The sequence below is a fragment of the Triticum aestivum genome, chromosome 5B, assembly GCF_018294505.1.
Source record: "Triticum aestivum cultivar Chinese Spring chromosome 5B, IWGSC CS RefSeq v2.1, whole genome shotgun sequence".
NCBI lineage: Eukaryota > Viridiplantae > Streptophyta > Magnoliopsida > Poales > Poaceae > Triticum > Triticum aestivum.
Genome location: NC_057807.1, coordinates 178,027,585 through 178,038,333, shown reverse-complemented (window position 1 = coordinate 178,038,333; position 10,749 = coordinate 178,027,585). Strand labels below are relative to the sequence as shown.

The 10,749-nt window shown below is 46.9% G+C and overlaps 1 protein-coding gene across 1 annotated transcript in view; it reads left to right on the top strand.

Annotated features, from left to right (window-relative positions):
• Nucleotides 1–5,110: 5,110 nt before the first annotated feature.
• The window catches only part of LOC123110954 (chaperone protein ClpC2, chloroplastic), a 25,873-nt gene continuing 20,234 nt past the window's right edge, over nucleotides 5,111–10,749 (top strand). Inside the window, exons 1-2 of the mRNA XM_044531609.1 lie at nucleotides 5,111–5,309; nucleotides 9,533–10,115. Of these exons, the coding sequence (XP_044387544.1) occupies nucleotides 9,557–10,115 (559 nt within the window). The 5' untranslated portion in view covers nucleotides 5,111–5,309; nucleotides 9,533–9,556. The remainder of the gene's footprint in view (nucleotides 5,310–9,532; nucleotides 10,116–10,749) is intronic.

The following is a 10,749-nucleotide window of genomic DNA, read 5'->3' as shown; positions in this document are numbered from 1 at the left end:
ATTTCTGGGTCGTGTGGGAAGGACCCCCCTATCGCCCACACTCACTAGGTGATGGTTCAAAATGCCGTCGCTGAAAGGGGTTAAAAACCGTTTGTATAACACCTCGCTGTACTAGTGTAGTCTTGATGACACACAAGTATAGGGGATCGCGACAGTCTTTGAGGGAAGTATTTCAACCCAATTTTATTGATTTGACACGAGGGGTGGTAAAGAATATTTATAAGCTTTAGTAGTTGAGTTATCGATTCAACCACACCTAGAGAGAACTTACTTGTGGCAATTTATTAGTAGCACAGTAATGTGGTAAGAGTGGTGATAAAGTAGTAGTAGCAGAAACAGTAACAAGTTTGCTACTCTAGTGAATGTAACAGAAACAATAGCAACAAAAGCGTAGGGATGAAGTAAGCGATTTGGTTGTTCAGATGAAATTCAATATGCAATGGCCATAACCTAGAGCAATAACAAACTAGCTTCAATTCACCAATCATATGTAGGCATGCATTCCACAAATAGTCATGCGTGGTTGCGATAAGAAATTGCATAACATCTTTTGTCATACCCTCTTGATGAGATATTTTTACACTCCTCTACCAATAGTTTAAACCGATATATTTCATTAAAACCAAGATATTCACTCTGATATTGCCACTAATGACCAATGAATGCATAGGATTCCACAAATCCTCTCTTTATTGTGTTTCCAGGGGAAATGAGCTATATATGGACGAAATCAAGTGAGAACATGGAAATGAGTAAAGAAGGAGATAGAAGAAATCAAGTGGAGGCGTGCCAGCAATTCTAGAGCAACAAAGGATGTTTCATGCGACTGCAACCGCTCGCATGAGCGGTTGTATGGCATGGAAATCGATTATCCTCATCCACCCGAACAACTTTCATAAAGGGGTCGGGGCCAAAATGTTAACATAACAAATGTGAGCAGAGCCAGAACAGAGTCATCTTCATCACATCTTCATCAACCATAGCCGACACCATTTCCCATCCCCATAGCCATCATCGTCATCTCCACCATAGTTCGTCCTCCACTGGATCATACTTGTAATCGTGTATCACACACATCGTCCATTTTAAGACATATTATCAATCAATCTACCTTCATGATGTGTTCTATGATGTGTTCTTTGTGCGATTTGATCTCCATGTGTGAGTAGCTCAATAAGGTATGGGTTGAGGCAAGGGACTTGCAACCCAATGTATTTGTTGGGGGATCAATGGAAGTTCTCTAAATTAACATCCCGTGTGTGTGAAATAAAATTGTTCTGTAGATGTCTCTTGTCTCTTTCATGTTCTTCATCCCTGCATGTACCCATGATCATGGAGAGCGAGCCACGGAGAGGCTAAGGGCAGGGAGACCATGAAGTGCTATTCTAAACACTAGTGGCAGAAAGGTTTAGTACAGTAACATAGATCCTATCTCTGGAGATTCAAGAGGTGTAGTCATTAAACGCCCAATGCTTTTGTCTGATTATTGCAATCTTAATTATCGAGGCAACCCCACGAGACGGACAAGGCCTTCGGTTGGACAACTGGCTATTGATGCAGGACTTGTACGGGTCAAGACGTAATTTGGACACATCCTCCACTTCGATTCGTAACAAGCACATCACGATGGGTGACTTCCAACACACAAATTAAGGTCATATTTGCCCCATCACAAATATATGTTTGTAAGCATTAAGACCTTATACCCATGCCTATTTTTATTATATGTTTCCCTTTAGTTGTTTGATTTTGATCCGGTCAAAAATTGAAACCGTTTCTTTAACAAAAGCTTGATTGAGACCCTAGCTTAATGGGGATCTTCCTCCTGTGGGTATGATAACTCAAGGTCACCTCTAGGGAAAAAAGGCGAGAATCCTTTCTGCTCAATCCCGGATAACCAAAGGAAGTAATCACCCCCCCCCCCCCGTGGAAGTGGGGTCCTAATGGAAACTAAAGGTAATTAAGGTGATGCTTTAAATAAAGAACCAGAACAAAGCATTAACACATAGTGAATACATGTAATCCTCAAGTTAAAGTCATCCCCATTGATATCCCAATTATTATCACTTTGGGGTCTTGGGCTCAGAATCATAACAGGTGCATAGAACTTGCAGATAAGACCGAGAACACAAATATATTCATGAAAATATAGAGTATTCATATCTGAAATCATGGCACTCGGGCCCTAGTGACAAGCATTAAGCATAGCAAAGTCATAGCAACATCAGTCTCAAAACATAGTGGATACTAGGGATCAAGCCCTAACAAATCTGACAATGATTACACAACAAATCTCATCCAAATCCAATCTACCTCCATATGCCTACAGAAGAATTACTCACACATGGATGTGGCATCATGAAATTGTTGATGGAGAAGGGTTGATGATGACAACGACGAATCCCTCTCTCCGGAGCAAGAAACCCATAAGAAGCCTCTAGTCCCAAACAAGTTGGGGTAGGCTAGAGGTGAAACCCTTAAGATCTTGCAAACAACTCATGGTTCTGGCACATGGATAGCAAGCTTCCACGCACCCCTGTCCATGGCTAGTTCTTTGGTGATACTCCAATCCTCTAGATCTCTCTTTACGGACTCCTCCCATGTCAAATTCGGTCTACCCCGACCTCTCTTGACATTATCCGCACACTTTAACCGTCTGCTATGCACTGCAACTTCTAGAGCCTACGCTGAATATGCCTGAACCATCTCAGATGATGTTGGACAAGCTTCTCCGGAGCAAGAAACGAACTCCATACTAGGTCTCCAGATGAAGAACAGGACGTGGCGATGGCTCCATATCGTAAAATGTGATGATAATTTTCTGTGTTTTTGCGCATATATGGGATACTATGGTGGTGGAATCATCAGAAGGCGCTGGGTAGGGGCCCCACACGGCTAGGTGGCGCGCCTTGGGGGGTAGGCGAGCCACCAGCCCGTGTGGCAGCCTGGTGGCCCCCTATATCACTTCTCACTCCATAATTCATTATATAATCCAAAATAAGTCTCCAACTATCCCCGTCCAATTCCAATTTTTATTTCTACAGAAAACAACATCATGGTAGTTTTACTGAAAACAACGCCAATACGGATTAGTTTCACTCAAATCATGCAAATTAGAGGCCAAAACAATAGTAAAAGTGTTTGAAAAAGTAGATACGTTGGAGACGTATCATAACATGGCAAAGTTATGAATATTTTTGCCATGACAAAATGTGTATTGGTGATATGGCAAAAATAGGATTGAAGACATTGCAAGAGGTATAAAAAGATTGTTACCATGCAAAAACATTTAACAAATTGTGTATTGCAATGATATTTGGCAAAAACTTGTATTGGTAAATGGCAAAAATTGTATGGTGACATGGCAAATGTCATGAAGATTTGTGCGATGGCCAAATGTGTATTGGCCAGATGGTAAAATGGGATTCAAGGCATTGCAAGAGGATTAAAATATTGTTGCCATGCAAAATGAATTACCAAATTGTGTATTGCAGTGATATTTTTCCATGGCAAAAATGTGTATTCGTAACATGGCAAAACTAAATTCTAGACATTGCAGGAGTTTTAAGATTGTTGCCATTGCAACAGATTGAAAAAGTTATAAATTGCAATATACTTACCATGCGCAAAAGCATTTAAAAATTTGCCCATAAAATGGCGGCTTTCTAACACATGACAAAATTACAAATTTTTGTACAAATCACATGGCAAAAGCTTATGATATTTCGCGTTCTAGACCGTGGCATCTTTACATATCATGGCAATTTCTAGAACAAAAATTGATTCATGAATCATGTCAAAACTAGAGTTCTAATGTACTGGTCACATGGCAAATGTATGAAAAAAAATTGCGATCTATATCGTGGTAAAATGTAGAGAAAAGACATATTGCAAGTGACAAAGGCAAAAATTATACTGGACAAATTTAGCATGATTTGTTTTGTTTTCCCACAAAATCATGGCAAATTTGCCATGTGAACACAATTTAGGTTGCCATTGTGTCAAATAGAACCTCAATTAGACAAAATTCAGTACAGTCGTTGCCGATGAAGCTCGCACACTAGGTGCGGCAGCGGGCGGCGCAGCGGCTGGGGAAGACGGCAACCGACATCTGCCGCTGGAATAGGGTGGAGAAGGCTGGTCTAGAGGATAGCCGGCCGGGCTCGGCGTTCCCGGCGATGAACGATGGCGGGAAGCACCGGATCAAAGCTCCATGGTGGCCTGTGTACCAGATAGAGAGAAGGTGAGAGAGCGGGTGGAGGAAGGATAAGAAAATAGAGGAGGCATAACGCCAGTGACAAGAATCGAGCGCCGCCCTCGAGCTGCTTCTCTCCATGTCGTTCGCCGTCAACAATTTCTCCTCCGAAATCTCGTTGTCGCCGGGTGTGGAGATGAGGAAGGAGGAGGAGAAAAGAAGAAGATGGGTGTAGCGAGGCCTCACCGACGAGCTGCGGCTGCTCCATATGTCCATCGGGGAGGCTTGGTGCGGCGGTGGAGAAAACCCATCAATGAGCAGCATGTCTCTCCCTCTCCGTCAAGATGACGGCGAAAAATGGAACGAAAATGATAGTGCGGGGGGGGGGGGGGGGGGTGGATAAGTTGGTGGCTGACTTGTCGTGAACGCGCGTTCGCGCGGAAGCGTCCCTACGACGTACGAACTAGAAACGTGACCTAGCAACCAGATGTGCTTCAAGATCCGTGCAAATAATCTGACGACAATCGATGTGTTAGCCCTGGAAACCTAAAAGTCTGACGCCAGATTTTTATCATTTTCGGTAATTGATGAGGCATGTGGGCCTTCGTGATCCTTACTAGTGTTCATAAAAAGAGATTATGTATATATTCATATCTTTATTAGCATCATCTCCGCACCAAGACTTGTGCTAGCTGTTAATGTCTCAAATTTTGTTGAACCCAACTGTCTTTTTCTCCCGTCCCAACATTTTACGTGCATTGTATGAACAGCTGCAGATTCTCTTCCCATGAGACGGAAAGAAAAATCTGAAGTGCCAAAGAAATATCTGCCACCATGCTTGGCGGGTAAATTGGTGACTTGTCCAAATCCCCAGCCCTCATAATAATTCAGAAAAAAAATACTTGTGGAAACTAAAGGAGAGAGAGAAAAGAATCAGCCAGAATGAGCATGAGGCCAAAACAAAGAAAGGAAAGAGCAATTCTCTTCTCTGGTTGCTTGTTGGGCACCCCCAACCAAGCGACTCTTCTTCTCTTCTCCCTTCTTATCTCCTCCTTGGAGGAGAAACAAACAGGGCCGCGCTCCTTTCTCTTCCTCTCTCGGTCTCTCATCGCAGGTGAGCAGTTCATCCTCGTGGCTTCCCTCTCTCGATTTCCTCGCTCTTGGTTCCGATAATCGCTTGTTCTCGGGCGAGGGCTTGATTCTTCAACGCCAATATTTCACCTTTGGAGTGATTATTGGTCATGAAGCCCCTCGGATGTTCTCTTCCCCTTCGTTTTTAGTTCTTATATTCTGGTTAAGGTTGCCCTGGGCGATCTCGCTGCAGCATTAGTTGATTGATGCGGCAGAAAGTTCAAGTGCGCCAGCGATCCTTATCTTTAAACGGACGGGCGAACCGACGGAAATGTTCTTTTCTTCCGCTTGACAAGTACTCCAACAACAACAAAGCCTTTCAATCCCAAATATGTTGGTGTAGTCTAGAGTTTTGTGGCTGCAATAGCTACCTTCCACGCACCCTGTCCAATCTTTGGTGGTATTTCAGTCCTTCAGATCTCTCATTACGGACTTCTCTACTGTCAAGTTTGGTCTATCCTTATCTCTCTTGATATTATCAGCATGGCTTAACCATTCATCATGTACTGACGCTCCTGGAGGCCTGCATTGTATATACGAAAAAGGGTTTCCCCCCGCTTTATATTATAAAGCATACCACCAAGCATCCAACACAACAGTTTCAAGTACAATAAGTCATAGAATCATGCTGGGGGCACAGCAAGACAAGCCCCAAATAAGACTACTAGGAGAAGCTAATCTGGCTCAGGAGGGGGCGGGGGAGGTGGCGGGGGAGGAGCAAAAGACGCAGCCGAGGCACGAAGACCCGCCATGATGTTGTCGATGACGCCTCGGTCGCTCCGCTTACTAAGCGGTCTCCAAAGCTGCAAGAAGCCACACATTTTGTAGATCACATCAGTCACACGGGACGGAATCACTCGTTCGATGACTAATTTATTGCGGGTACCCCAAAGGGACCAGGCAAGGGTACCTAGCGCGACCCAAATAGGGGCGCGCCTAGTCCCGGGGAGCTGAAAGACCTCCCCGAACAAATCCGGGAGGTTGTCATGGCACCATGTATATGCCTTGTCATGGCCTGCATTGTATATGCCCAAGCCATTTCACACGATGTTGGACAAGATTAACAGTACCCCAATCTAGCAAAAAAATTTCCTGAGGGAGCCCCTTATTTTGCCAAGGATGCCTTGCAAGAGCAACTCTAGTAGTGTTGCCATATTGGCAGCCTCCATATCACATATGGAGCAATATGGAGGCTACCGAGCCAAGGGCACACATAGAATCGGCATAAGAGCTTCCTTCATATCATTGGAACCATTCGTCGGTGGGACATCTTTTTTTCCCAATGTCTGATACATATATATTCTGTTAAACCCGAGCATGGAGACGAGGGCTTGGACGGCCAGTAGCACGACAGCGAGGGCTAGGACCATTACGACGGGGTACCGATTGCGATGGTGATTTCGTCATTGGCGACCCGTTTCCGGTACTGATTTCAGCTTCAGGGTGTCAGTTCCGATGGCGGCTCCATAGATTCCCCGCTTCTTAAAATTTCAAACATCGACATCGATTTCATTCCTCCACGCTTCACACATCTCGCCGTAGAGTCGTCGATTTCTTCCCATCTAGTGGAAAAATTATGCTAACCATTTTTGGGACACATATGGTGATCCTTGTGGAAATCCTTATGTGTCTCCCAAAATGGCTGATATAAATTTTACCACCACTTCTCCTCCTCCGACAACAACACCTAGTCCGCCGGCCGTGATAGTGGAGGTTGTGATCGGCGAGAGGGGAGTGGAGGCTGCGGGGCTTTTCATAGCTGCGAGCGGCGGCAGTGGGAAAAGTGGCGGTAAAATTGCCATGAGCCAGCGCGGGAGGTTGAGGAGGGAGGTGAAACTTCCCTCCCGCATGAGCGAACCAACGTCCCCAGCCTAGCTCGATACTGCTAGAGTTGCTCTAAGAGTATGGAACGTCCGACTAGTATTTTCATTTACAGTGCAAAATAAAGTCCATGATGAAGTGCACGCCTTATTTTATTTCTTCCACTTGGGGTGTGAGGCAGAAAGGGAGTGTGGTTTAGGGTTTTAGGAAAGAACACAGCCGCCACTTGAAAAATTTGAGCCCCCTTGCCTCCGGCTGCCATCTTGCACTGAGAGGTGACGGGACCTCGGCTACTTAGAGTTTTGTGGCTGCCATCTTGGCATTGAGAGATGGCGGGACCTCAACTCCTTAGTTTTGTGGTCTTCGTTAGGGTCTCTCTAGTGGTGGATGTGGTGTTTTTGTGAATAAAGGTACCTTGGTTCTTTCTCTGTCGTGGTGGTGCCATGTGACAAGTTTATGTTATTATTTCGTGTTTTTTTTTTGAAAAGGAGGATTACCCCCGGCCTCTGCATCTGGGCGATGCATGCAGCCATTTTATTAATTATTCACGAAAACCTTACAAAGTAGTACATCAGGTAGTCCGAAGCCACCATCTTAGCAACATCTGTCGCTAAGCCGGACATTGCACCAAAGCCTAACATCTAAAGCCGGAGGCCCCAACCCAGCCACATACCGGGTCTGGGGCGCAAACCGGTCCGACACACTCTGATGTGCTGTCGCCGCCATCTTCCATTGGTTAGTCTTCAGAGCGACACTAACGCACTGACCTTGCCAGGCCTCTCTGCCATCGATGCCACCATGACGCCAGACAGCGTCCTCCTCCTGCGCGAGTTCATCTCCACGCATCGGATGCCGAGTCTCCACTGCGCCACGCCGTCGAGATCCGCCGCCATCAATATGTAAGATGAAGTACCACTCCACCAAAGAAGCCTTCCACTGGTCCCTCGGGCCCGTGTACACCTCCTAGAATGACGCCCCCAAGAGGGAAACGACACCAGAGCGCCGCCGTCATCCCGATCTACTGATCTAGGATTTCCCCCGGAGGTAGCAGAGAGTGGCCTTGAACTTCACAACGATGCCTTTAAGAAGGGAACGACGCAGACAGCGTTGCCACCGCCGGCCTTGGCAGCTACCCGAGAGCAGGTTTTCACCCAGATCTGTTCGAAGAGCCTCCCTCAAGCATGTCATGCACGGTCCGCCACCATCTGTGCCGGGGACTGGACAAAAGGATCCAGACTGCCGCTGCCTGTCCGGCCATGGCACCACCACGATACCTACGGTCGGTGCCACCACCAGCACGCGTGCTGCGCCGCAGCACCGCGCCATACCAGATCGGGCGAATGGCACGCCGGCCGAGCCCGAATCTCACCCCCACCACCCGCGCCGGCCGCGGCCCGCGAGGACCCATATCGGGCCCGCACGGGCGGCGAAGACCACGACCGCGCGCCCGCGACGGAGCTCCCATCGTGGCAACACTGTGCCGCGCGCCAACGACCACCGCTGCCACGATCGAGGACGCCGCCGTGAAGACGAGCTGCGGACTGTCACCAGGCCCCCGAGATCTCCCCATCAAAAGAGCAGCCGACGAGGAGCACAAGCCCCACCGCTGCCGGCTCCACCAGGCTTTGCCTGCTGGAGGCCACCGGCGACAGCGAGGGGGTGGATGGGTTGGGTGGGGTGAGGAGAGGCTGGGGGTTTGCCGCCCGTGTCGCCCCGGGGAGGGAGCGGCGCGGGGGCAGGGAGGACCTCGTGTTGTTTTTGTTGGCTTTCTTTCTAGAGTCGGAGCCCTTCCTTGACGTTTTGGCAAAGATCTTGCAATTCGAAAACATGCACCCTTTTTTTAGATTGACAACCTGCACTTCTTGGGGATCATCCAAGCCCAAATTCATTCATAACTTACGGCTTCCTATCACCTTTGATGATTGACTCAAGGGGCTTCCAAAAGCATTTATTGGCAATCAAGCTTGTGCGGGTAAACGAGTGGCAGTGTCCCTGCTCCGGTCCAATTGCAGTATCTTTAATAAAACCTTGACTATAGTTCATCTTGCAAAGACTGATACCACGGAGAAGATGTCTCTTAAGAGATTTCATTATAATTCTTAGTTGTAGGTGTTACTGTGTAGTTTCTTGGACTTTGGATCCAAAGGATTGTGCCTGTGATGGTTGTCGAGTATGAAGGAAGTTACATGTGTTTCTCAGAAACAAAAACAAAAAAGACTTCGGAGCGCAAGACGAAGAGGTTAAAGCTAAATAAACATTGACTTGTATCGTTGTTGTACTAAAGTATTTCTATTGTGTTTTTCTCTGAGCATTCAGCTTATTTCTCTTTGAGGATCAAGTATCTAGAATGGTTTCTAACTACTTCTATGCTAACATCTTGCACAGGTTTGGGACAACTTACTTTTGACCATGGCAGGGACCTTAGTCCTGCCGGTTGCTCTTGAGACAACTTTTGCAGGCCGAACAGGCGGTCGGCACTGCAAGTCTCATGGAACCAGGAGTACTCCCTCAATGTTGGCAATGTCATTGAACCGTCCTGTAAGGATGGCAGCATTTGTCGGTCTGAGATCGGTACATAGCTTCTCAGCCATGCGCTCGTCCAACTTCAGGTCAACAGTTGCATCTTACAGATTCTCTAGACGGGGAAGGCGTGCTTCTTTTGTAACCAGAGCAATGTTCGAGAGGTTTACTGAGAAAGCTATAAAAGTCATAATGCTTGCGCAAGAGGAAGCGAGGCGCCTGGGCCACAACTTTGTTGGAACCGAGCAAGTTCTATTGGGTCTGGTTGGAGAAGGCACTGGTATTGCGGCAAAGGTGCTTAAGTCCATGGGTATAAATCTGAAGGATGCCCGTGTGGAAGTGGAGAAGATCATTGGGAGGGGCAATGGTTTTGTTGCTGTCGAAATACCATTCACACCACGTGCAAAACGTGTTTTAGAGCTTTCATTGGAGGAAGCTCGCCAGCTAGGTATGTCAGTCAAGAGGTCTTTCTATAGTTTGGTCCATTTTATTTGATTTTTTTTTATTTCTATGGTTCCTAGGTTACTGCCAGACAAACTGAAACCTAACGAAGGGATAGTTACATCTCTGTTACTGGAACGATTGATGCCTTTTTCTTAGCTAGCTATCAGTTACTCCCTCTGTAAACAAATATAAGAGCATTTAGATTACTATTTTAGTCATCTAAATGCTTTTATATTTCTTTACGGAGGGAGTACAACTTAAAAGTTTTCAGCAACCAAAACATGAATTCGTTCCATCACTAAGGGGCCGTTCGGAAACTCTCCGCTCCGTGACTCCGCTGCGGAGCGGAGCGGCATCCAGTGGAATTTCGGCGAGTGGCAAAATGGGCGCTCCGCCCGCTCTGCTCCCTGGCGAAGGAGCGGAGTATTACCGGACACAGCCTAAGTGTTCCAAGTTGAACTAGCGGCAATTGATATCACTAGGGTTGAATTTGTGACTGATAATGCACATTTGATTAGCAAGGTCCTAGATGAGCCTCCCGCTCCCTCCCCGTTTCTAGCCCCCGCCTCCACCAGCCCCGCGCCGTGGACTCCACGCCGGTAGCCCTCCCCCTCTAGCCCCTCCCTCCCTCTCCCCAT